This window comes from Drosophila erecta, unplaced genomic scaffold (genome assembly GCF_003286155.1).
Source record: "Drosophila erecta strain 14021-0224.00,06,07 unplaced genomic scaffold, DereRS2 tig00000000-arrow-pilon, whole genome shotgun sequence".
NCBI classification, from domain to species: Eukaryota; Metazoa; Arthropoda; class Insecta; order Diptera; family Drosophilidae; genus Drosophila; species Drosophila erecta.
This window is the reverse complement of record NW_020825194.1, coordinates 15,088,514-15,112,721: the sequence shown is the minus strand read 5'-3', so window position 1 is coordinate 15,112,721 and position 24,208 is coordinate 15,088,514. Positions and strand designations below refer to the sequence as shown.

Here is a 24,208-nt window from a genome sequence, read left to right as displayed (position 1 = left end):
AGGTGACGGGGTCCCACGGCCGAGGCATCTTCTACCTGCACCCTTACAATCAGGTAAGGTATGGCTGAATGCTTTGTGTGAGGGATTAGAAACGAAAAGGGATCTCTAGGATTCCTGAGAACTGTGACATTAATTGCAAAATAGAGACTAAAATGGCCGAGCCAAGCGAGGCTATAAAAGAATCGATCGCGCCTTGGCCAGGATCAGTTGATTTTCCACGCCCAAGCGAAGATGATGTTCCTCAAAGTTCCTCAAAACTGCAGATCCCATGTGCTGTTGGTCCTGCTGCTGATGATCCGTGGATCGCTGTGTGTGCCAGCTCTGGACGCAGCTCCTCCGGCTGCCACGCCCAACACCGTCGAAGAGTCGGAAAATCTGGTCGAGGGCAGTGGCGAACCAGTTGTCGCTCCCACAGACGCTGTCGCTTCAACCAGCAATGAAACCAATCCTCCAGCAGATGGAAGCGCGGAAGCAGCGGTGGTAAGTTATACTCGTATATACCTTTTAGTTAGTTTAATAATTATCTAAAAATTCGATGCTTTCATCACAGCCTGACAATGTGGCCAGTGGAAGCAGCATTGATCCCACCACCGTGTACGCTGGAGGCATCCTCACTCCCGAGGCCTTTCAGCAGTACTTGAGCCAGTACGGAGCCTATGCTCCCTACTCCTATCCGGCTCCTGTGGCGGGAGCAGCAGCTGGCATTTACCCGTACCCTGGACCCATTGTGGTGCAGACGGGCTACGAGGGCTTCTTGATGCCCACAAATACCGCCGGAGCATCGGACAGTACCACTGTGCTGGCTCCTGCTGCACAGCCCAACTCCTCGAATCCGCTGATGGCATTTGTCTCCAATCTTCTGCCCACCATCCTGATGTCCACGCTCTTTCGCATCGCCGCCGTAGTGGTGTCCGCCGTGGGCATTATCCTGTTTGGGGGTGCCATCACCAGTGCCATCTGCAGGATCACCCCGATCTGCGAAATACCCGCCCGTGCGGTGAATATCCTGCGCACGGGCGGTGCCCAGGATGTGGGTCGCATGCTGGCCGAGGAGATGACTCCGGAGCGGGTGCGTCGGGCAACGGAGTTCGTGCGCAACGCCATCCGGAAGTACAAGCAACTGCAGAAGCTGGTGGAGGCCTCGGAGGCGGTGACCGAGTTGACCAACTAGGGATATCGCGATGGGTGTAGGTTTAGTGCTGGCTCGTAAATTAGGTGGAATGCAAAATGTACTTTTAATGATGCTATAAAACACGATTTCACTTTTCTCTGTTACATGGGGTTCTTGAAAGATGTTGACAATTTTGCCTGGAAATGTATTAGTCGCATAGGCATTTTTAAATATATGTAAACAGGCTTAATAAGACAGAAAGGCTTTCGAAATAATATATTTTTAAATGTTTCGCAAACAGTAATAATCGAATCCCATGATCCTTAACTTATTATTGATTATTAGCTTACAATTACTTACAATTACTTGGAACTTCTGTAGCAACCCTCTGCGGATTCTATGGCGCACACTGACCCATGTGAAATACTCGTGTGTGTGCACTTGCATATGTAATTTGTACTCCCTCAATGCCACAAGCGGCACGTTTGTTAGCTAACTGAACTCGCGATTGTTCTAATAGTTGGTCGGTCAACGGCCCAAGTGGTTCGTGGATGCTTGGGGGGAAAAGGGGGTCCAAGTGGATTTATATGTTCAAGTACACCAGTGAAATCATCGCGTGCATTCAACTGCAGTGTTGAAATCGCAATTGGCAATTGTCGTGGGGCACTTGCGGAATTTACAGAGCTGCAGAAACACTATCTCACTTTTATGAGCCGTGACTGAGATTGGGATATATATATATTTTAAATATAAGGAGGGGCTGATTAGTGTGATTCGAACTCGGGAATACTAAGTAATGGCTTTTATCTTTTAAATTTCCATAAAATTCGTAAGGTGATAGTGAAATACCGATAATAAAATTAAATATAATTATAAATTCCACGGATATCAACCTATCACACCGGAAAGCTGAATTAATAAATATTTGTTGATGAGGGAGTAAACAAATAAGTTACTTTCGTTTATTTTATAAAAAACCCCATATGTTGAGCTTTGCTTTCCTGAGATTGTCCAACAAGAGGGTTCCATTTTAATAATTTATTATCACGGTGCTCAGAAGAATGTATTTGATGCATTATTGTTACTAGTTACAATATAACCACGCATGGCAATAATTTGCCGAGGTATTAGGCATGTTGGGTATGTACTAATGACATTTTCATCAAATCACTCATTGCCATCCTGGATAAATTTTTTGATTAGCTGGACACCGTCCCAGTTTTCTTCCCAACCGGGAGTGACTTCCTTGGCATTCTCGTACCACCTGGCCACGTTTGGGTACTGGGCTATATCGAAGTCCACCACCTCGAAGGTGGAAACGGAGGCCAACAGGGCAATGTCAGCCACGGTGAGGCAGTCGCCAGCCACATATTCCTGGTCCTCCAGGAAGGTGTCCAGGTGCCCAAAGGCGGTGTCCACTTTCTGCATGGCCACTGGATCGGCCGGCTCTTTACTCCTTATCTGTGGATAAATGGCGTCGATGAAACTCTGGAACAGGGTGCCCATGTCGAAGTAGAGCCTCTGATTGACCACGGCCTTCTTCTGGGGATCGCTCGGATACAGGGAGTCATCCGCGCCGTACTTCTCCACCAAGTAAATCAAAATGGCACGGGACTCCCAGAGGGAGAAGCCATCGTCCACCAGGGTTGGAATACAATGCTGGGGATTGAGCTCCACGAACTCCGGCTTTAATTGCTCCCCGTCCATGACCTTCAATAGCTTCATATTCATTTCAACTCCAAGGGCCTTGGCTGTCATTATGACGGAGCGGCAAGGAGCCGAGCAAGGATGGTAGTAGAAGTCCATGATGGAAGGTCCTACGAATCTAATTCACGACTGACCACAGCTAAGAAGGTCCGACGGCTTTTATAGCCATCACAAAAGTCGGCCAAAATCAATACTTCCATATATAGTCATTCGGTGTCGGGCGACTTTCCCGAGTAGCAGCTTTATCGGTGATAACGATCCGGTGTAATATGAGGTGTTTAGCTAATGGCCAGGTAATGAACACATATATACTTTTAGGTGTACACGCGTGCGAAAGTTACGGCTTCCAATTTGAATTTACTTCAAAATGTCATTTATTCCGTCTGCAGTAATTACGAATTGATGATAGGTCATTAGAGCTGTGCGACTGTACAGAAGGCACTGAAACAGAAAGGTCAGGTTGAAGGGTCAAGCAGATTAATGTCTTAGATAGAACTATGGCTGACAAATTCGGAAAGCCAGCCAAATTGCACATTTAAATAATATTTCAATAAAGATAAGAGTGGTTTGGTCAAATATTACTCATTGGCGGCTTCCCTGTCCTTGAATATAAGGTATTCGGAATTTATTAAGTCTTATCAGAGACTGTATTGCTTGGATTTGCTATTATGCAACAAACAAACGCCCACATCAACTTACTTGAAGATAAGGAGAGCACCTAATAGAATGTCCAATGTCTTATCATCATATGATAGCGTTTTCAGAAGTTTGCAAACAAACTTGAATATTTACACAAAGCTTTATTATTTATATAATGTTGTTTAGGCCTTCCCTTCCTTTTCCTTTGCCGCCTTAATGTCCTCCAGGAACTTCTTCCCCTGCTGCAGACTCTCAATGTTTTGCTCCCATCCAGGAGTAACCTTCTGGGCATTGTTGAACCACCTCTCCACGTTCGGGAACTTGCTGAGGTCAAACGCAAACATTTGTACGGTGGATACGGTGGCCAGGATGACGATGTCGGCCACGGTCAGTTGGCTGCCGGCCACGAAGTCCTGATCCTCCAGGAAGGTGTTGAGGAATCCAAAGGCAGAGTTGACCTTGTCCAGAGCTTCCTGATCTCCAAATTGACCAGTGCGGAAGACGGCAAAGAAGTATTTGGTCAAAGCGTCGTACAGGGTGCCCATGTCGAAGTACAGCCTCTGGTTGATCAGAGCCCGCTTGTGGGGATCCTTGGGATAGAGTGGCGAATCGGGCTTGCCGTACTTCTCCACCAGATAGACGGCGATTGCGCGGGACTCCCAGATGGCGAATCCGTTGTCCACGAGCGTGGGAATGGTGTGCTGCGGGTTGATCTTCACGAAATCCGGCTTCAATTGGTCACCCTCCATAGTATTGATCAGCTTGGAGTTCAGCTCCAGTCCCAGAGCCTTGGCCACCATCTGGATGGCGCGACTGGCCGGGGCCTTGGGGAAATTGTAGAGATCCAAGTTTGGCATTGCGACTAAGCCGTGCGAGCTTCAGAAGTGAAACAAGTAAACTGATTTCCCGCTATCGAGGAATCCGTATTTATGGGAAAATAGCAGAAACACTATCAGCCTGAGCAAAGATTATAGGAATATGTTTGTCATTGTTAGAACTCACTTTTTTAGCGTTTCGCTACTTTGGCTAACAACAATTAGCTGAGGCTCAGTGAGCATGGCACTTATTTCAAATAATTTTGTGGGAAAGCTTATCGCCATTAAGCAATGTTTATTTATGAATAAGAAGTTCGTAACAGATTTATAATTAAATATAAGGGAAGTATATAGCATCGATAAAAAGGAAGTCGTTTTTTCCAATGTTTTAAAACTCAAGCAAAACTTGTAGTATATATTTTAAAAATCGTTAAAACTAAAAACTAAATAAAATTAATATAAAATTTTCTTTATTGCTTCGCCGCCGACAAACGTGCATCAAACACTGCCTTCAGCTCCAAAAGACCATTCCAGTTCTCGTCCCATCCGGGAGTCACCTTCTTGGCATTGGCATACCACCTGGCCACATTCGGATACTTGCTGAGGTCGAAATCAAAGATATCGAAAGTGGAAACGCTCGAGAGGATGGCAATATCGGCCACTGTGAGGTGGTCACCGGCCACGTAGTCCTGGCCCTCCAGGAAGATATTCAGATACTCGAAGGAGCTCTCGATCTTCTTAAAGTCCTCATCAGTTCCTGGCTTTCCAGTGCGGAAAAGAGGATAGTAGTACTTGGCAAAGCTCTCGTACAGAGTTCCCATGTCGAAGTACAAGCGTTGGTTGACTAGAGCTTGCTCCTTGGGATCCTTGGGGAAAAGTGAGTCGTCCTTGGCGTACTGCTCGATCAGATAAACGACGATGGCACGGGACTCCCAGATGGAGAAACCATTGTCCACAAGCGTAGGAATGGTGTGCTGGGGATTGAGCTTCACGAACTCCGGCTTCAGCTGGTCACCATCCATGGTGTTCACTAGCTTCTTGTTCAACTCCAGACCAAGTGCCTTGGCCACCATGATCACTGTGCGGCATCCACTTCCACGGGGCGAGTAATAGAAATCCATTTCGTTTATATGGGTGTCATTCGCTGGAAGGCAATACCAGAACTGATTGGGATAATAGGTGGTCTCCCTTTTTATATCAAAACAATTACGAGATAGCCCCCATTTGAGTATAATTGTTTGCTCGACGCTTCTTTAGTGCGATTAAACCCCCAAGACTCAGGTGATTGAATGTGGTGGTGAAATTACCTGTCTCTCTTCGCCTCTTCGTCTCACTTTGTTGCTTATCTTATCATCTGATTATAGTTTGATTGTGTTTATGATAAGATACAGGTCGTCACACCTAAACATAAACAAACACAATGGTTTCTTTTTTAAATAAGTTTATTAAAACTCTATTTACTTTGATGAGGATTATTGGGACTCGTATATTGTTTTCAATTGTAGCAGACCCGCCCAGTTTTCATCCCATCCGGGAGTAATCTTCTTCTTTTTGTTCAGTTAGATTCCAAGAGCCTTGGCGAGGTGAGTAGTAAAAATCCATGTTCCCTGTGCTATTCGCTGGAAGAGAAGAGCAGTACTAATTGCGAGTAGCACTGGTTCTCTCTTTTATAGCGAAATTTTGAAATTACGGGTTCTCTCATATGATGGGAAAACAACTCGTCATCGTAATTTGTTATTCATATGTACGTGTGAATTGTTTAGCCTCAAATTAAAAAAAAAAAACAGGCGTTCAATAAATACTTGTCAAAAGTTGAATAACCTCTTATCATTGCTCTGATAATGCAATTATTGCCAATCGGTTGAGTGAATTGGGTCTAGGCAACAAATTTCTCTTTAGCAACAGACTTTAAGCAAGGCCTTTTCACTTTATTCATTATCTATGGTTACCAAAGGCTTGTAAGCATAAACATCCCTTTATGTTAAATATATGTATAATAAAATCTTCATAAATTAATTATTTGGCAGAATTCTGTTTCTGCTCGATCTTCTGCTTTACATCCAGTGCACCCGCCCAGTTTTCCTCCCATCCAGGGGTAATCTTCTTGACAAGGTCGTACCATCTGGCCACATTCGGATATTTGCCGATGTCGAATCCCATGACATCGAAATTGGACACATTGGCGAGAATGGCAATGTCGGCCACGGAGTACTGGTCACCAGCCACGTAGTCCTGGCCGTCCAGGAATGTGTTCAGAAACCCGAAGGTCTCCTGGACCTTCTTGTAGTCCTCCTCGCTGCCAAACTGGCCGTTTGCAAATGCTTTGTAGTAGTAGTTTGCCAGGGTGGGATACATCAGGCTCATGTCGAAGTAGAGGCGTTGATTGATCACCGCCTGCTTCTGAATATCCTTGGGGTACAGGGAGTCGTCCTTTCCGTACTTTTCCACCAGGTAAACCAGAATGGCACGCGACTCCCAAATGGTGAAGCCATTGTCCACCAGCGTGGGAATCGAGTGCTGGGGATTGATCTTGATGAAATCCGGATTCAGTTGCTCCCCCTCCAGGGTATTGATTATCTTCTTGTTAAACTCCAGACCCAGGGCCTTGCCCACCATCAGAACGGAGCGGCAAGCGCCGACCAAGGGCAGATAGTAAAGATCCATGTCGGAAGGTGCGATCGGTTCGACTTGCCCGTTCGAGAGGAAGAAAATAACTGCCTGGGACACCCACAAATTGCTGCAAATAAAGCTATGCTCACACACATGTTTGTGTTTTTGTTTTCTAGAGAAAAGAGCTCTCCCACCAAGTGTATTTATTTTCTTTGCTCTATGTGCTTGTGCAAAATGCTCAAATTACTCGTGTTTGTGCTCTCTGCAGTATCGGATTATAGAATTCAGGGAACCATTTCGACACATGTATGTATATTCTCTTATATTATTCTCTTCTAGTTATTGCTTTCTAATATGCCGCTAAGCGACTTCAAAATTTGTGTTTCCCTTACATATTATACTTCCATTAATACTTAACAACACTTAACTTCTTTTATTTAATTCAACAGTTTCATAAATAAACAATAACTAGTCGTGATACCGATTACTTTGCAGCCAGTTTACGGGCATCAAATAACGCCTTCATCGCCATGAGGCCTTCCCAGTTCTCCTCCCATCCTGGAGTCACCTTTTTGGCATTGTCGTACCACCTGGACACATTCGAGTACTTGCTGAAGTCGAAGCCACTCACTTCGAACGTGGAGACAGTGGCCAGGATGGCAATGTCCGCCACGGTGAGCTGGCCGCCAGCAACGTACTCCTGGCCCTCCAGGAAGGTGTCGAGGAATCCAAAGGCGGTTTCGATTTTCTTCAAGTCCTCATCAGTTCCGGGCTTTCCAGTGCGGAAGAGGGGATAGTAGTACTTGGCAAAGCTGTCGTACAGAGTTCCCATGTCGAAGTACAGACGCTGGTTGATCACGGCACGCTTCTGGGGATCCTTGGGCAACAGATAGTCGTCCTTGCCGTACTTCTCCACCAGATAAACGGCGATGGCACGGGACTCCCAGATGGAGAATCCATTGTCCACCAGCGTGGGAATGGTGTGCTGGGGATTGAGCTTCACGAACTCCGGCTTCAACTGCTCACCCTCCATGGTGTTCAGTAGCTTCTTGTTCAGCTCCAGACCAAGGGCCTTGGCCACCATGACGACCGTGCGGCATCCTCCGCTGCCTGGCATGTAGTAAAAGTCCATGTTTGGAGTATTCTAACTTGTTGTTAACCTGCACAGTGGAGAACTACGACTAACAATTCCCAGTAAACCTCATTTCTTTTATAGCGTAAATTTTATCTCCACCCATTTGTTTATGCTTGCGTGGATTTGTGTTTGGCTGGCGTTTGAAATAAATGCCAGTCATGGTTAGAATAAACTTTTTCAATCTTGGTCTCTTCGGTTCCGAGGTATGTATGTTCCCACAATGACTAATAATAATAATAATAATGCCAAGGAAGTGCTAATAATAATTTCAGGTGCATAATTTATAATCTTCTGCTCGAGCTGGCACTAGTTTGTATAATTAGATGGTTATCGTAAGGGAAATGGAGTGATTTAGAAAAACAAAGTGTGAGTAGTACAGGGAGATAGAAGACCCATTTGAAGCTGATTAAATAGTGTTGAAATTCATGGTGTTGCTAGCAAAATAATCAGAAATAGGGAGCATTGAATAACTCCGTTTTTCAATTTATTGCACCTATATATGTAGGTATAAATCAACTCATCAGTTACTTTGCGTTATCTATGTCATTAATTTAAAAGATAAAGAATAATGAAAGCGCGGAGACACTAATGCTCGAATGAATAGGAATGTGTTTAAGTTATTTACTAAATAAAGCCAGACTTACGAATGGAACTTAAAAAGCTGGAAATAAAAATAATTTGTTAGAACAGACTGAAATTGCAGGTGTTCAGCTTTATCATATAATATGTATTCCAGAGCGGAGATCAGTGAAATCAACGCAGCTGTACACAAAACGCGAGTAGTCGGTAAACGGAATCGAGAAAGTATATATATATCGGACTATATGTGTTTATATGGGAGACCGGCAGAAGAACGCGATGATGTGCGGAAAAGAGATCGGTCATACTCTTGGGAGAGCGCATCTCTTTGGCTTTGCTCTTCGAATAGTTCGGATTTCTCACTTCATTTTTTGTTGCCCTGTGACGCACACTTGGCCAATGCCGTCCAACTGGTTCTCTTGATCTGCAGTGGCAAACACAGCGACCTTTCTCTACATTTTACGCTACCTTTTGGGCCGGCTTTTTTGTGAATTAACCCAACCAGTTATTGGCGAACCTATTATGTTTACGAACTCGTGTTTCCCATGATTCAGATGGATTAAATGAGTTAAATGAGTAACTCTTGGAGTTTAGGAACTTGGGGTTTTGGGTCTTGGGGATTTCTTATTTCACAAGAGTTTCGTGGATTGTTCTCGACGTTAAGAGCGCAATTTGTTTGACGTGTCGCCCACGAAAATGCTCTTTCATTTTTTCCTACTTGTTATTGAATTTTTTCGCCCGGTCATGCTGATAGTTGATATTGCGAATTGCAAAACTGATAAAATATAATTGATTTGTTTTTTTTTTGGGTGAAAATACACACCCCCAGCGAATTGTGGCAGGAATGTTCGAGTGCTCGGCTTCCATGGTATCGAATACTTCCAAGAAATGAAAGTCTAGTATTCCAACTCATGAATATGGTCACAACCATTATTTCTCACTACCCAAGGCCGTCCAAACACAAGTAACGAAATTCGATCGATATATGGACTAAGCCCATCAAGATAATTACATTGAAAATATACCAGTAATTACGAATTTGCATGTTTCTTGGACTGATAATTTACTCAGTGCCCACTACTATCTATCAGAACCAGGTTTTACCCATTAATATTATTAAAACGAGCCAGCGTACATATATTGTATGATTTTTGTGGTCTTATGAGTCTTATTATTACTGTATGATTCTATCGCGATTTCTTTGTATGCACATATCAGTTGGGAGTACTCAACTGTTGCACATACATTGTACATACATACAATGCCTGATATCAATGTTTGCCGGCCGGCTTGAATTGTTATCTGCTTTCTGTTTGCCTGTTTATTTACTTATTATTTATTTGCTTACTTTTTGCATTTTAGAGAGAGAATTTATTTTCAGGCGCACAGATGTTCATAAGAAATGCAAAAATGTGTTTCAAAGCAAATTGAGTGCACCAAATGGGTGTGTCAGCTTTAGCAAGTCGAAGTGTAAATACCCTAGGATATTTAAATTGCAAAACACCTATGTTGCACGATTGTATCATCATTGTTGTTCGTTTGATAAAGACATATTGAAATACTTTTTGCAAAATTTATTAAAAAAGTACAACTAAATTGTGTTCTTAGGCGTCGTTCCAATGGAGGATCATTAGAAAGTTGCAGCTGTCTTTTGAGGGCAAGGTGGGGGTAGTGGGTGGGGGAACGGGTGGTGTGCAACCTCCTCGAAAGCACACACACACAATGACATACGGCTCCCCACACCCATGGCCACACAACGGTGTATTAATCACGCTGCTAACGTCACATTTTTGCCCGCCATTAGTGGGTATGTGTAGGCAAGTCAGAAAAAAATAAAAGACAAAAACCCAAGCACGAAATCAACTAGCTGCTACCTCTCTCTTTCGCACTCTCTCCCTCTCCCTCTCCCTCTCCCTCTCCCTCTTGTTCGCTTCGAACAGCAACTCTTGTTTGCCGGCAACCGACCTCTATAAAACTGGACCCGCTCTTCGAATTTCGTTCAGTGCTACTTCTCATTTGGTACAGTGTGCATCGCGAGATTCTCAACAGAAATCAAACTGTAAGTCTATAGCCAAGTATATATGTATATATAATGTGAACTGTGATTGTGTGCCTGTGTTTGGGCTAAAATAAAAGGAATATTGACCGCAAGGAAGTCGTATGGAAAATAACCAACAAGTTGAACGAATTATAGCCCAGATATGACATCATAGCCAAGTGAACTTCTGTAATGACGGCCCAATTAAAGTCCCATTTTGTCTGAACTCGTAATTATAGAGCGCGTCTAATTGTGGCATATCTTTCAAGCATCTAGACTTTTGCACGCTACATGGATAATGTGAATAATAAAGAAACAATTGGGGTCTTAAAGCGAGAGAGAATGTTGATTTAAATATGAATGCGACGCTTGTGGATATGCTTGAAAAAGTTTGGTGCTCATATCTAAATGTGAAAAGAAGTCGGAGATTTGTTCACTCCAATCCAATATGGCGGACTCACAATTGTTCAAAGTTTCTTTTCCACTTTATTCTTTCGATTAAAATCCAATTCAGAAATGCAAATGAATGCTTTAAGCTTTAAAATAACCGTAGGGTATAAATCCGATGAGATAATAACATATCTTTATAAATGTTTCTCAATAAGTTGGGTACAAATTGTGAGCATGTAACTAACCGCCAGTTTTGCAACTTTTCCTCCTCCAGTAAAATGGCTGACTTCTATTACCTGCCCGGCTCCTCCCCCTGCCGCTCCGTGATCATGACCGCCAAGGCCGTGGGCGTGGAGCTGAACAAGAAGCTGCTCAACCTGCAGGCCGGTGACCAGCTGAAGCCGGAGTTCGTGAAGATCAATCCCCAGCACACCGTTCCCACGCTGGTGGACAACGGATTCGCGCTGTGGGAGTCCCGAGCCATCCAGGTGTACCTGGTGGAGAAGTACGGCAAGACCGACTCCCTGTACCCCAAGTGCCCCAAGAAGCGCGCCGTGATCAACCAGCGCCTGTACTTCGACATGGGAACGCTGTACCAGAGCTTCGCCAACTACTACTACCCGCAGGTGTTCGCCAAGGCGCCCGCCGATCCCGAGGCCTTCAAGAAGATCGAGGCCGCCTTCGAGTTCCTGAACACCTTCCTGGAGGGACAGGAGTACGCCGCTGGTGACTCCCTCACCGTGGCCGACATTGCCCTGGTGGCCTCCGTCTCCACCTTCGAGGTGGCCGGATTCGAGATCAGCAAGTACGCCAATGTGAACAGATGGTACGAGAACGCCAAGAAGGTGACTCCCGGATGGGAGGAGAACTGGGCCGGATGCCTGGAGTTCAAGAAGTACTTCGAATAAGCCTGATATTCACGTTTTAATACCCGTACATATGATGTAGTATTTATATTCACGTTCACAAGCAACAATTCCAAATTCGTCTGTCTGCAAAGACAATAAATATGTGTTCGTTTTTTTGAATGCACCAAATACAAATGTGTTTTTTAGATGAGTGTTCATTTACTTTGCTATGTGTATGTGGATTGTGGATATTGTGGATGGGGACAATTGAATAAGTGGGCTCGTTATTCTCTCTTTCGATGCAAGGGGTGATTTGTAAAGAGTTTGCTAAAACGAATCTCTCCGAATCAAGAGACAAGCAAAAAATGAATGTAAAAGAAAGAATATAGGGCTGGATTTGTTTCGCTTTGTCAGTTTGATTTCGTGAAGAGACACAGCCAGAGGCCTCAAATAAATAATCTTGAAAATCAGTAAGGAACATAGATTAGGAACTTAAAGTGCACTATGTTTGTGGCTCTGAAATTTTTCTAAGAAACGCAGTTGTAATTTTCTGTTCTCAAAAAAGCTTTTCAACGAGGGAAGTGTTCATAATAATGTTAATAACAGACTTTATTACTGAAAACAAAATACGATCTGCAACATACACATAATGCGGTGATATTTCGCGGTAGACCTCTTCTAAGAAAAAATCCAATGCAATGTGTTGCAATAATACAAACAATCTTTACAAACAGGGTACACTTTCATACGAATGAAATACTTTCTAGTCTAAACAATCTAGTAACCGTTAAAGGGAACAACAATGTTCCGTAAACTAATTCAGTACGATTTTAGCTCAGCGAATAATCATGCTGGACTTCTACTACATGCTCTACTCGGCACCTTGCCGTTCCATCCTGATGACTGCCCGTGCCCTGGGACTGGAGCTGAACAAGAAGCAGGTCGATCTGGATGCCGGTGAGCATCTGAAGCCGGAGTTTGTGAGGATCAATCCTCAGCATACGATTCCCACGCTCGTCGACGACGGGTTCGCGCTCTGGGAGTCGAGGGCTATACTGATTTATCTGGGCGAGAAGTACGACAAGGATGGCTCCCTGTATCCCAAAGATCCCCAGCAGAGGGCCGTCATCAACCAGCGCCTGTTCTTCGATCTGAGCACTCTGTATCAGAGCTACGTGTACTACTACTATCCCCAGTTGTTTGAGGATGTGAAGAAGCCGGCTGATCCCGAGAACGTCAAGAGGATCGATGCTGCCTTCGATATGTTCAATACTCTGCTGAAGGGCCAGCAGTACGCCGCCCTCAACAAGTTAACTCTGGCCGATTTTGCCCTCCTGACCACCGTTTCCACGTTTGAAATATCGGAATATGATTTTCGTAAATATCCGGAAGTGGTCAGGTGGTACGAGAATGCCAAGAAAGTGATACCCGGCTGGGAGGAGAACTGGGAGGGCTGCGAGTACTACAAGAAATTGTATCTGGGTGCGATATTGAACAAACAATGACTGGGCTGTAATAAGTAATCTAATCTGTATCGGACTGTTCGAATAAAGAGTGAGGCATTCTGAAATGACTAAGAGTATGATGGCCGAAGAGTTGTTGGCTTTGGATTGCGATAAGGACATGGATCCTCTGCTCTTGTAAAATTTGCTTGGACACGACACCTCAAACATTCTGCTACCGATAAGATAATGTTCCGTGTTGGTTTGCTGAAAAGCCAGCTGCCGTGATTTTGCTGATAGCGAAAGTAATTAAAGTCAAAGGTAATTTTTGGCAAACACCTGTACTAATTTATGCTTTACGTAAAGTTTAGTTTATCGGGAAACCAGCAGAAATGAAATTCCTATTAGCTGTTGGCCTTATACTGCTGGAGCTCTGCTCTTCCAGAAGTTTCTCTTACGTCCAGTATTTCGTATCGTGGCCAAAAAGCATGGTCAATTATCACCTGTGCCTAATTGATCTATCAGTCCACGAAACATTCTACGAGTATTCGGGGTTATCTTCCGATTGTTGGTTGTTGTTATAAGCATGGGTTTATAAAAGACGGCTAAACTACAGAGCATTCTTCAGTTGTTTGTCGTGCTTCGACTCCAACAGAACAACCAAGTGTAGTTGATTACCACGTAGGTATACTTTTATTTTTGGGGAATTTATTATAGAGATTGCGTAACCCCAGGTTCATTGAGTGCCATCAACGAGAAAGTGATTAGCAAGCAGTTCGTTTTTATATTTATCAATTGTGACACCATTTAATCTCGATGAATTGCCTTATTTTTGCAGAGATCCCAGCAAGCGTAAAATGGATTTATACTACAGACTCGGATCTGCTCCCTGCCGCTCTGTTCTGATGACAGCTAAGGCGTTGGGCGTGGAGTTCGATAAGAAAACCACTATTAACACCCGAGCTGGGGAGCAATTCAATCCGGAGTATCTGAAGATCAATCCGCAGCACACGATCCCCACGCTGCATGACAATGGATTTGCTCTGTGGGAGTCGCGGGCAATTATGGTTTATCTGGTGGAGAAGTACGGCAAGGACGACAAGCTCTTCCCCAAGGATCCGCAAAAGCAGGCTTTGATCAACCAGCGCTTGTACTTCGATATGGGCACGCTGTACAAGAGCTTCTCCGAGTACTATTATCCGCAGATCTTCCTAAAGAAGCCCGCCAATGAGGAGAACTACAAGAAGATCGAGGTGGCCTTCGAGTTCCTAAACACTTTCCTGGAGGGGCAGACCTATAGCGCCGGAGAGGATTATAGCTTAGCGGATATTGCCTTCCTGGCCAGCGTTTCCACTTTTGATGTGGCTGGCTTCGATTTCAAGCGGTATGCCAATGTGGCACGGTGGTACGAACAGGCCAAGAAACTGACACCCGGTTGGGAAGAAAACTGGGCTGGTTGCCTGGAGTTCCGAAAATACTTCGATAACTGAATATATAAGTGTGGCACCTTGCGTTGCCTGCTGCTAAACCTGAAATACTGATAAAGCATTTATTAAAGTGGGTTAAAAAAAAACAATTTATTTAGAGACTAACACACATTTTGGAATATTTTTAAAGTAATTTTTTAATTTACTAAAGCTGGGTTGGAATTTAATAGCTATTCAGCGATATCCGTAGCTTGAAATACGAATTTAAGATCAAAACATTTTAAAAATCTAAAAGGGCGCCACAAAATAATAATTCTATCGAAAGGAGACGAAATTTAAATCGATAAGATCCCCGATAAGTTCCAGAGAGGATTTTGCTCTCCTTTTTCTCTCCCATTTTTTCCGCCTTCCCCTCACGACCCTCTGCTAAAAACTAAAAACCCAGACTGCTTTCGCCTGAAATTATCGACATTGAGATCGTTTTCGTCTCGATATCGATGTCAGGAAGGGTTTTTCTTAAGAGACTTGTTTAGGGCACTGAGTGCGGTGACAATTTTTCTGTATATGCTGAGGGATATACATATATACTACTTTTCCAGAAATTTTTCTCCTGTGCCGTATTTCGCATCAATATTCATTTTCGCACTATCAAAAAGTGTGGTCAATCCTGTACCTAATGGATCTACCACATTAAACAAGTACATACAGAAATGCGGTTGTCTTCTGTTTCTTTGTGCGTATAAAACACAGCTAAGCCGAAAAGCTTTTTTCAGTTGCTTGCCGCGCTTCGACTTCATCAGAACACCCGGGTGTATTTAATTACCACGTAGGTACACTTTTATTATTTTTTGATGAATTTATTATAGAGATTGCGTTAACAGGTTCAGTGAGTGCCATCAACGAGAAAGTGATTAGCTGTTTGCTGTTATATTCATCAACTGTGAGACCATTTGATCTTGATGAATTGCCTTATTTTTGCAGAGATGGATTTCTACTACAGACCCGGATCTGCTTCCTGCCGCTCTGTTCTGATGACAGCCAAGGCACTGGGTGTGGAGTTCGATAAGAAGATCATCATCAACACCCGAGCCGGGGAGCAATTCAAGCCGGAGTTCCTGAAGATCAATCCGCAGCACACGGTCCCCACGCTGCATGACAATGGATTTGCTCTGTGGGAGTCGCGGGCAATTATGGTTTATCTGGTGGAGAAGTACGGCAAGGACGACAAGCTCTTCCCCAAGGATCCGCAAAAGCAGGCTTTGATCAACCAGCGCTTGTACTTCGATATGGGCACGCTGTACAAGAGCTTCTCCGAGTACTATTATCCGCAGATCTTCCTAAAGAAGCCCGCCAATGAGGAGAACTACAAGAAGATCGAGGTGGCCTTTGGATTCCTAAACACTTTCCTGGAGGGACAGACCTACGGCGCCGGAGAGGATTATAGCTTGGCTGATATTTCCTTTCTGTCCAGTGTTTCTACTTTTGATGTGGCTGGTTTTGATTTCAAGCGGTACGCCAATGTGGTACGTTGGTACGAACAGGCCAAGAAACTGACACCCGGTTGGGAAGACAACTGGGCTGGTTGCCAGGAGTTCCGCAAATACTTTGATAACTGAATATTTATGTAAGTCTTGGCACGTTGCGTTACTGATAAATACTGATAAAGCACTTATTAAAATATTTTTTTAAATATTCACTTAAAGATAACACACCTTTTTGAAGGATTTTAAAGTAATTTGTAAATTTATGTAAACTGGGTTAGGCTATACTAAATATTTATAGCGTTTTCCGTTGTTTTAAATGCAAATTAGAGAACATATTTTAAAAATCTAGAAAGGACGCAAACGTCACCAGCACAAACACTTCGTGTTATGTATACTCAAAAGTCTATTTCCAAAACACAAGTTTTTGATTTGAAGCCACTCGAAGAATATTAGTATACTCTAGAGTTTGGATCATGGAGTACAATCGCCAGCCGTGTCCCATTAGGATTGTCGAGGATTGCGGATGTGCCTTCATGATGGGCACCATCGGAGGATCGCTGTTCGAGTTCCTCAAGGGTTTCCGTAACGCTCCGTCCGGATTGCAGCGTAGCCTTTACGGTGGAATTGATTCGGTGAAGATGAGGACGCCCTCCATTGCCGGCAGCTTTGCCGTTTGGGGAGCCACGTTCAGCACAGTGGATTGTGTCCTGGTCCACTATCGGCAGAGGGAGGACGCCTGGAACTCGATACTCAGTGGAGCGGCCACTGGTGGGATATTGGCAGCCCGTAATGGCATTCGGGCCATGGCCAACAGTGCTCTGGTGGGCTGCCTGGTTCTGGCCATGATTGAAGGAGCAGGTGCAGCAGTGGCCACCATTAATGCAGCCGATAAGGGGGAAGGGATAGCCATCCAACCGCAGCGGGCGCAGTGGGAGACCCTAATGGAGACTATCGATCCGAAGAGAGGAACTTCCGCTCAAGACTTCGCACTGACAGAGTTTGAACGTGTGCTGGACAAATGTCGAGAGAACAGGGAACTAAATTTACTTCAGGACCTTCCGGTTAAGAGTCACGAGCGGGAGACCAAACAGAAGCCATTCTATTCCCTCTTGGATCTGGTGAAACTATCCCAGATGTTCTAATGTTGCCCAGAAAGGGGTTTAATTTTCATTTCAATCATTCGTTTCCATCGGTCACTCATCCAAATTATGCGCATGTGCTAATTTTCACTGCTAATTTATTGATCGTAATCTATAAAACGTATGAGATGCTAAGGTTCAGTGTCTACGATCAAAATCATAGCATACTTCTTGGCGTTCGAATTTGGAGTTCGAAAGGCTATACTTAGTTGCATACAAACAGGATTTTTTTTAAATTCCGTGAACCTAATGAACCTTGTTTTTAATGTATGAATCAAGAATCAAGAAGTAATGTTCTAAATAAAATAAATAAAAATCTTTAGTTTTATGAACACCCGTATTTTATTTTACATGTAAAATGTAAAACGTACAACAAGTTTTCTCCAAATCGTTTTTTTAGTGTAATGTCCAGCACCTATTTAATCTATAAGTACTTGCAAGTATAAGAGAAAACAATATACATGAATTTATAATCCAATGATTGATTAAATATCAACAGAATATAAATAAAACATAAAACATAAATAAAGCCATTGTCCACTTAACAAAATCATTTCGAATCTTTTATTATAATTAAAGAAAATCATAAATTAATACAAAATTAAGAATTAAACTAGTTGATGAGACAGAACAGAGCGCAGAGAATCGGAAGGTTGTTACCGGGAAAGGGATCATAAGTATATCATGCAGCAATTTGGCCAGAAAACTTTGCATTCAAAGACAATCGGAGAGTAGATATGTATGTATCCCACTGCCGATTTGGGGAATATCATTTTTGGTTTTACTTGGAGAGTCGCTGGTTCTACCGCCAGCCCGCATTCGGATCCGGATCCTAGTCCTCTTAGATGCGCAGATTGGGGTTCGTGTAGCGCACATACTTCAGCAGGGCATCGTTCTCCTCGCAGACGAAGCTCTTCTTGTGGTGGCAGGCCACATCGTGCCAGTTCACGCCATCGTTGTAGAACTGGTTCAGCAGGGCCAGGCAGTTTTCCGGCGCTCCATTCTGCTTGAACTCGCGGTTGTCCGGCTGGGGCAGGCCAATTCCGCCGGTGGGCGACCAATCGCCCTGGTTCCTCTCAGTGGTCGGGGCCAGTTTCTGCAGGGTGGCGGTCCAGAACCATCCGTTGATGTTCGTGGGCTGCAGATCGGGGCGGTCACAGCCCTTGAAGTCGCACAAGCGGCCGCTAGTCCAGATGTATTTCACCTGCAACGCCAGAGAAGAGTTGTCATTAATATACTTGGGATAAATGAGATCCGCAAGCTGCAACATGTGGCAAGCTTAATTATTCAAATATACCCATAGTTCATTGGCCCTGACAGATACTGAAATAGAAATAGATTTCCCCTATCAATCGCACCTACGCAAGAAAATGCGGCGCTGGCATCGACGAAAAAAGTGGTAGAAATTCCAGTTAGTAACTCTTTTGGGCCTGTCACGCCCAAACAACCATTATTATCGCTGAAAGCGAACCCATACACCCATTCCCGTTTCCATTCCGAGTCCGAGTCCGCGCCCTTTTGGAGCGGGCGCACCCGATACTGTCAACATTTCAAGTGAGCAGAAGCAAAAGCAAAAGCCGCTGCGCAGCCGCAGTTAAGCGATCATCAGTCACTTTCACCTGATGGGCCATAAAAATTGTATTGTTAAGAGGGCAATACAAAAAAAAAAAAAACAAAAAAAAAGAGCCAGACGACTCAGTTTGGATGTCTGCCCTTTTGGAAAACTCCAATGAGCGTAAAGCTGAAACAGATTTATGGACATTGATTTCGGTTTTGTCGGTGGCGGTTTTAGCGTTTCATTTAAGGGGTCCAAATTGCTTTGCAATTGTTTAAAACTCAGACAATGAATGCAGTTTCCCCGTTGCGGAAGCCTAAAAGAGTGATGTTTGTACACCTGTCCCACTAAAAGTTTACACAAAAGTTTGCAGAGAAGTCAGTGGGCGATGCAACTTTGCAGGAAGCGGAAAATTTCAATGGAAAGTATTGCGTTTCTATTAGACGTCTTAAAAACACATTATATGTTGGTTGATATATGTCCAAACTCTTACATTTTGTATCCCATATTCGGTGATTATAAAAATGCATAAATTATAATTATAAATTGAAATAAAATGTATGCATGAGCTACTTTCCATCTTCAACTTTTTGCATTGGCTTGTATTTGATTTCCTCCTGTACTATACGCAAAATATACTACAAATGAATTCGGTTGCGTGTTCGCAGTTTGCTAATTTGCCAAGTAATTTTGTTGAGTATCTTTTCCGGCCAGGCTTTCCCATCGCACACATGTACTTTCGATTTCAATTCGACCACCAGTGCTTTCTCATGCCTCAAAAGCGGAGATGGGAGGTGGGCAATGAGTCGGAAGATGGCAGATGAGATGAGATGAGCCTGGCTGACCACAACTCCAAACTTGACACTTGTTCATCTGAAGAGCGTTGCATAATAGCAGACGATTCCATTCGTGTGCAAAATTACAGAGGCAACAACTGGGAAAGTTTTTCTGTATTTATGATGCGTATTTTACCTTTCCGTTCAGTTTTTATGTGCAATTTCACATTGAACTTTGTGGAGCGATGTTAATGTCAGAGGTTTCGCAATTATTTTTACTGTGTGCCCCAGCATCCTCAAAATTAAGGTCAGCATTTTGTTGTGTCTTGTCCGAGCTGCCAAATAAAACGCGCTAAACAGTTCACACGCGGCTAAACGGGCGTTATTTAACTTACCAAACAAATTAGGAAAGGTGACATAATGTCATGCAAAACAGGTGAAAAACGACGGAAATAACAACTGATAGATGCAGGTACAATAAATTATTGACAAGCTTTTTTGACTTGAAGGTGTAAAAGTCCACCTTGCTGCGGTCTATTTAATAGTGTTTGATTTTGCATTTATAATAGCCTTTCTCCGAAAAAAAACTTATAAATAGTGAATGAGTTGCATATTTTAATAGCATTTTCGGTCATTTGTTTGATCTATTAATGCGTAAATGTTTAACAAACAGGTGCCATGAAGTTGAGATCAATTTATTAGCTTGGACATGGTTTGAAAAACACAAGTGGGACTTATGCAAGGTTTCTTTTTGCGGTGGGACAATCAATTTATGGAATTAATATTTACGAAAGTTGAGATGTAAGATTACATTTGCCTCAGACTGCGCATTTTTTGGATACTTATGACAACACCTAGACTTAAGTTCGTTGCTTAAGTCTTTCGATTTCTGTGGAAAGGATCCTATAATAAGTGCTTAGGCCCTATGACCTTCACTTGCTTAACTTTTAACTCTTCAACAGAGGTAATTTCGGTTATTTAAGAAGCTTAAACAAAATACTATTTCTCTTATTAATTTTCATCTTCTCAGGAATTTGTACTTACATTCTCGCGCACCACATTCTGCTTGATCCACTCGTTCTCCAAGCTGGTCTCCAGAGAAACGGAGTCCATGCAGCGCCTGCGGCAGTAGTTCCTGGCGGTCAGCCAATCCTCCTCCACGCCCTTCAGCTGAGGGTCACGCCACGAGAAGAAGTAGCTGGGGGAGAGAAGCAAACCTTATAGCTTATGCTTGGGGCGCATATCCTGCCGACTCACCCCTTGCCGTCGGGAGTCCTCTCGTGAATGACGCGCTGGGCACAGAGCTGCGGATTTGGCGGCTCCAGACGTCCGTTCTGGAACTGAGCGGATCCCAGGCTCAGCACGCTCAACACGCACACTCCGGCGATAATGAAAGCTTTCATTTTGGTTCGTTTATCAGTCTATTCACTGGCACTTTCTGCGGGTTCGATTTTCCTTTTTTTGGCTCGCGACGCACTTCTTTCTACCGACCGATCGGCTGGCACTGATCAACTGGAATGTCAAAAGCATTGGGGAACCCCGCCTTATATACGAACCGAGAGTCGCATCGGTCCACTCAATTCGATGAGAGCGCCATACCCCAAGAGAGAACGAGTGTTGGGTTTTTTGGTTTGGTGGCAGTACTACACTCGAAAAAGGTTTATTCCATTGAGTCTTACTGGTAAAAACATTTCTATTTTCATGTAAATATTTCATGTAAATGGAATTCTCTATTTTCAGGATTTTTCTGGTGCCAATATTGAGAAACATTGAAACGATCAATAGAGCTGACTGCTTGCAAGCCGAAATGTGAATACCCTGTGCTACAGAGGCAATGCATTCAGAGATTGATTCATTTTAGAAAATTCCTTTCAGGGATTTGAACAGATTGAAAAATGGTTAGTCCAGAAACATACTACTTAAATGTAAGACAAGTATATATTGGCACTTATGTACATATTTTAGGAGGAATCTGGACCTATTTATAAATGGGAGCACGGGGAAAATGGACTAATCTTCGGCGCCTGCTTAACCAGCAACCATGAATGTTAAGTGGCCAAAGTGGTGCAAAAAAGGGGCGATTGGTGGGTGATGGGTGGCGTTTCTTTGGCTTGCGCATCATTTTGCACCACTTCGCTTTGAATGGCCGTTGAATGGATTGGCCTAACTCCCATCTAATTAGCTACACAAACACGACACCACTTGAGCCAAAATCGTTTTTGGCACGAAAATTTCGAACTTTTTTTTGTGGTGCGTCTCCTGTCTCTTTGCATAAATAAATGCATTTTACGCTATTGTTTGCTTTGTTTCAGAAATACGAGTATGTATGTATTTGCCAGTGCTTTGTCGTTTTGCATATTGCATAATCTAAGCCGATGTGTTGACCAACAATTTATGTCGATTGAAATCGGTCACCTTTAAATAAATATGTTCTATGGCTATATTAAATAAGCAGCACTTTTGTGTCTATATAACAGATTAGGGAACTTACGATTTTACATGAGCCGCGAAACATTACATAATGTCGCCCATAAATAGCCAGAAGATATACCCAAAACACACTTGTCGTTGCATAAGCATAAGAAATGATGCGAGTCCCCCATCTGCATTATTTTCTCCACAGCTTGGGACCCAGATCAAGGTCAGCCCCGATGAGTACGAAAATTTCACCAGTTGAAAGTGAAGAGTAAGCCCGCAAGCCCACAAGCCCGACAACCCAAACTCAAACCTATACCCATACTCAATTCACGCATTTCAACATGATCGCCCCGATAAGTTTTGTCTCCTCCGCGGGTTATTTTCTTTATTTTTACATCTCCAACTCACGTGCAGCTGAGCATGTCGACCCAACAAAACCGAAACCCAAAAAGGCGGTTTTGAAAAATAAAGGTATCTGTTAAATCGCACATTATGGCAATCGGTAAAACGGCAAAAGTTACACGAAGGCAGGTGCCGCTCATTACCTGACACATGTATCTCGTGGGACATTTTGGGCGGTTTGTGCTGGAAGCTAAGCCATGCCGCGCCCATTTCTCAGAAATTTCAATAATATTTTGCAAAATGTTTTTAGAGAAATGAAATGCGGGTAAAGCCATCATTAAACTATCCCACAGAAGTGGGTGTAAAGCAAAACTATTTCTATATTTTACAATAAGATACAATTTTAACTGTTACATTTACACCGAGTCTGGGAAAATCCCAGTTGCTACAGCACTGAAAAATTCCAGATATTAAATTTCAAATTTCAAGTGCGCTGCGTGGCTGCAATGCTGAGTGACAAAGACCAATAAAAATTATAATAAATTAGGCAACCCATGTACATGGTCAACTCGAATTTGCTCAAGCCATGTTTTGGGCAAGCATAATTTATTTAATTTGAATGAACTACTCGGCATTACATGAATTCCCGTGGGCACTCTCTCGGCAAAAATGATCATCACCAGTTAACGATCATTTTTAGGGCAATATGCATGTGATAAGGAACCGGGAACTGGACCCAAATGTCAAGAGACGCGCAGCCTATTACCGCATTGCATGCCCACATATTTACGCAATGAGTTCCCAGAGGGGATCGGAATGGGGATCGGGAAGGGGGCTGACTTATGAGCTCTGGTACTGGGACCGAGATGAGACTGGGGAATGGGCCTGGCCAATTTGTCGATGAGTTGGGTAAATATTGAAGGAGAAAGTGCCGCCATCAGTTGGTCCCAAAGCCCAAAGTTTGGTACTCGCGTTGTGTTTCTGTTTTTGAAAATATTTTTGCACAGGTTACATATTGTTGAAATATTTGCACAAAAAGAGAGTGAGTTCAGGTGCAGTCGTCCCAATTTCATCGAGTGTCGATAATTAATGCAAATATCTTCACTAATAGTTATGCAAACGGAAATCTAATCGTGTTTACCTATTTGGATTTCCCTTCGAGTGCCCCTCTCAATGTCAGTTTTGGACTGCCCAAAATTAATAAAAAAAGCTAAATTATTCGGCTTAGCAACGTCAATTAATTCACGTTATTTAATATTTATGTCAGCTGCATATGACAATAAAAGCATTTTATAATTTTAGTTTGCTTTATGCTCCAACCGTGAGTTGATTTTAAATATTGGCAAGCCACTGAATCAAAGTCAACACCATTTGATATTGGCTCCGTGTAAGTTTCGCAAACACCCCCAAGATCTAAGTGAACAGATTGACCCAGAGACCTCGTTTTCAGGGAAGTACACAAAACAGGAAGTGCTTCGACTATGAGTTTCCGGGTATCAGTCAAAATATATGTCGCATATGCCAGCATTCTTGAACAATTTTTGTACGGCAAGAAAACAGTTTTTGAGGAATTCAAGGAGCCAAGTTAAATATATAAAATATTGGCACAGCCTAGAGACTATTAAGAAATAGTTTAAAATGTGCAATAAAATTTTCCTCACATATTTTGATTTGAAGGCCAAGGCTCCATACTTCAACCGATTTTTTTGGAGGCTCAATCGACCGATTAGGCAGCCGGCGCCACAGTCAACAT

The 24,208-nt window shown here is 43.2% G+C and overlaps 9 protein-coding genes across 12 annotated transcripts; 5 read left to right on the top strand and 4 right to left on the bottom strand.

Moving 5' to 3' along the window:
• The first annotated feature begins 3 nt into the window (after positions 1 to 3).
• LOC6553914 lies at positions 4 to 2,062 on the top strand. 2 transcript variants are annotated; one of them, XM_026980654.1, is made up of 3 exons: positions 4 to 53; positions 264 to 480; positions 551 to 2,062. In XM_026980654.1, exons 2-3 carry the CDS (start codon positions 292 to 294, stop codon positions 1,169 to 1,171), a joined length of 810 nt encoding a protein of 269 aa, XP_026836455.1. In that variant the 5' UTR covers positions 4 to 53; positions 264 to 291; the 3' UTR covers positions 1,172 to 2,062. The 2 variants fall into 2 exon arrangements, with proteins under 2 accessions (XP_026836455.1, XP_001980425.1); XM_001980389.3 differs by lacking the exon at positions 4 to 53 and having other exon boundaries at positions 78 to 480.
• A 72-nt stretch (positions 2,063 to 2,134) lies between these two features.
• LOC113564299 (glutathione S-transferase 1-1-like) lies at positions 2,135 to 2,974 on the bottom strand. Its single transcript, XM_026980669.1, has one exon. The coding sequence runs from the start codon at positions 2,915 to 2,917 to the stop codon at positions 2,279 to 2,281; it is 639 nt and encodes a 212-aa protein (XP_026836470.1). The 5' UTR covers positions 2,918 to 2,974; the 3' UTR covers positions 2,135 to 2,278.
• Positions 2,975 to 3,575: 601 nt separating this feature from the next.
• LOC6553916 (glutathione S-transferase D7) lies at positions 3,576 to 6,018 on the bottom strand. The gene is made up of 4 exons (XM_015154601.2): positions 5,734 to 6,018; positions 5,580 to 5,673; positions 4,777 to 5,435; positions 3,576 to 4,333 (listed from the first exon to the last, which is right to left on the bottom strand). Exons 3-4 carry the CDS (start codon positions 5,391 to 5,393, stop codon positions 3,640 to 3,642), a joined length of 1,311 nt encoding a protein of 436 aa, XP_015010087.1. The 5' UTR covers positions 5,394 to 5,435; positions 5,580 to 5,673; positions 5,734 to 6,018; the 3' UTR covers positions 3,576 to 3,639.
• Positions 6,019 to 6,160: 142 nt separating this feature from the next.
• Positions 6,161 to 8,081, bottom strand: LOC6553973. The gene is made up of 2 exons (XM_026975969.1): positions 7,371 to 8,081; positions 6,161 to 7,009 (listed from the first exon to the last, which is right to left on the bottom strand). The coding sequence occupies exons 1-2, from the start codon at positions 8,012 to 8,014 to the stop codon at positions 6,289 to 6,291; spliced, it is 1,365 nt and encodes a 454-aa protein (XP_026831770.1). The 5' UTR covers positions 8,015 to 8,081; the 3' UTR covers positions 6,161 to 6,288.
• Positions 8,082 to 10,564: 2,483 nt separating this feature from the next.
• On the top strand, positions 10,565 to 12,078 carry LOC6553974 (glutathione S-transferase 1-1). Its single transcript, XM_015154389.2, has 2 exons — positions 10,565 to 10,655; positions 11,299 to 12,078. Exon 2 carries the CDS (start codon positions 11,303 to 11,305, stop codon positions 11,930 to 11,932), a length of 630 nt encoding a protein of 209 aa, XP_015009875.1. The 5' UTR covers positions 10,565 to 10,655; positions 11,299 to 11,302; the 3' UTR covers positions 11,933 to 12,078.
• A 173-nt stretch (positions 12,079 to 12,251) lies between these two features.
• Positions 12,252 to 14,182, top strand: LOC6553975 (glutathione S-transferase 1-1). Of its 3 annotated transcripts, none has more exons than XM_001980396.3 (2): positions 12,252 to 12,342; positions 12,696 to 13,889. In XM_001980396.3, exon 2 carries the CDS (start codon positions 12,721 to 12,723, stop codon positions 13,375 to 13,377), a length of 657 nt encoding a protein of 218 aa, XP_001980432.1. In that variant the 5' UTR covers positions 12,252 to 12,342; positions 12,696 to 12,720; the 3' UTR covers positions 13,378 to 13,889. The 3 variants fall into 3 exon arrangements, 2 of the variants coding, with proteins under 2 accessions (XP_001980432.1, XP_026831724.1); XM_026975923.1 differs by having other exon boundaries at positions 12,275 to 12,342; positions 12,707 to 13,889; XR_003407603.1 differs by adding an exon at positions 14,153 to 14,182 and having other exon boundaries at positions 12,284 to 13,635.
• Positions 13,937 to 16,435, top strand: LOC6553976. Its single transcript, XM_001980397.3, has 5 exons — positions 13,937 to 13,995; positions 14,153 to 14,799; positions 15,492 to 15,567; positions 15,623 to 15,648; positions 15,723 to 16,435. The coding sequence occupies exons 2-5, from the start codon at positions 14,172 to 14,174 to the stop codon at positions 16,355 to 16,357; spliced, it is 1,365 nt and encodes a 454-aa protein (XP_001980433.2). The 5' UTR covers positions 13,937 to 13,995; positions 14,153 to 14,171; the 3' UTR covers positions 16,358 to 16,435.
• Positions 16,436 to 16,529: 94 nt separating this feature from the next.
• Positions 16,530 to 17,678, top strand: LOC6553978 (probable mitochondrial import inner membrane translocase subunit Tim17 3). The gene has a single exon (XM_001980399.3). It carries the CDS (start codon positions 16,699 to 16,701, stop codon positions 17,365 to 17,367), a length of 669 nt encoding a protein of 222 aa, XP_001980435.1. The 5' UTR covers positions 16,530 to 16,698; the 3' UTR covers positions 17,368 to 17,678.
• A 380-nt stretch (positions 17,679 to 18,058) lies between these two features.
• Positions 18,059 to 21,219, bottom strand: LOC6553979. The gene is made up of 3 exons (XM_001980400.3): positions 20,953 to 21,219; positions 20,740 to 20,893; positions 18,059 to 18,568 (listed from the first exon to the last, which is right to left on the bottom strand). Exons 1-3 carry the CDS (start codon positions 21,096 to 21,098, stop codon positions 18,206 to 18,208), a joined length of 663 nt encoding a protein of 220 aa, XP_001980436.1. The 5' UTR covers positions 21,099 to 21,219; the 3' UTR covers positions 18,059 to 18,205.
• Positions 21,220 to 24,208: the final 2,989 nt, after the last annotated feature.

Excerpts from the sequence above, each read along its gene's own strand:
- LOC6553914 (XM_001980389.3), top strand. The coding sequence starts at position 232 with ATGATGTTCCTCAAAGTTCCTCAAAACTGCAGATCCCATGTGCTGTTG. Across the intron at positions 481-550 it reads GAAGCGCGGAAGCAGCGGTG|CCTGACAATGTGGCCAGTGG; the intron begins GTAAGTTATACT and ends CTTTCATCACAG.
- LOC113564299 (XM_026980669.1), bottom strand. The coding sequence starts at position 2,917 with ATGGACTTCTACTACCATCCTTGCTCGGCTCCTTGCCGCTCCGTCATA.
- LOC6553916 (XM_015154601.2), bottom strand. The coding sequence starts at position 5,393 with ATGGATTTCTATTACTCGCCCCGTGGAAGTGGATGCCGCACAGTGATC. Across the intron at positions 4,334-4,776 it reads CTTTTGGAGCTGAAGGCAGT|CTCGCACGGCTTAGTCGCAA; the intron begins GTTTGATGCACG and ends TCACTTCTGAAG.
- LOC6553973 (XM_026975969.1), bottom strand. The coding sequence starts at position 8,014 with ATGGACTTTTACTACATGCCAGGCAGCGGAGGATGCCGCACGGTCGTC. Across the intron at positions 7,010-7,370 it reads GCCCGTAAACTGGCTGCAAA|CAATTTGTGGGTGTCCCAGG; the intron begins GTAATCGGTATC and ends CTTTATTTGCAG.
- LOC6553974 (XM_015154389.2), top strand. The coding sequence starts at position 11,303 with ATGGCTGACTTCTATTACCTGCCCGGCTCCTCCCCCTGCCGCTCCGTG.
- LOC6553975 (XM_001980396.3), top strand. The coding sequence starts at position 12,721 with ATGCTGGACTTCTACTACATGCTCTACTCGGCACCTTGCCGTTCCATC.
- LOC6553976 (XM_001980397.3), top strand. The coding sequence starts at position 14,172 with ATGGATTTATACTACAGACTCGGATCTGCTCCCTGCCGCTCTGTTCTG. Across the intron at positions 14,800-15,491 it reads GTTCCGAAAATACTTCGATA|CTAAGCCGAAAAGCTTTTTT; the intron begins ACTGAATATATA and ends TATAAAACACAG. Across the intron at positions 15,568-15,622 it reads CGGGTGTATTTAATTACCAC|GTTCAGTGAGTGCCATCAAC; the intron begins GTAGGTACACTT and ends TTGCGTTAACAG.
- LOC6553978 (XM_001980399.3), top strand. The coding sequence starts at position 16,699 with ATGGAGTACAATCGCCAGCCGTGTCCCATTAGGATTGTCGAGGATTGC.
- LOC6553979 (XM_001980400.3), bottom strand. The coding sequence starts at position 21,098 with ATGAAAGCTTTCATTATCGCCGGAGTGTGCGTGTTGAGCGTGCTGAGC. Across the intron at positions 20,894-20,952 it reads AGGACTCCCGACGGCAAGGG|CTACTTCTTCTCGTGGCGTG; the intron begins GTGAGTCGGCAG and ends TCTCTCCCCCAG. Across the intron at positions 18,569-20,739 it reads AGAATGTGGTGCGCGAGAAT|GTGAAATACATCTGGACTAG; the intron begins GTAAGTACAAAT and ends CTGGCGTTGCAG.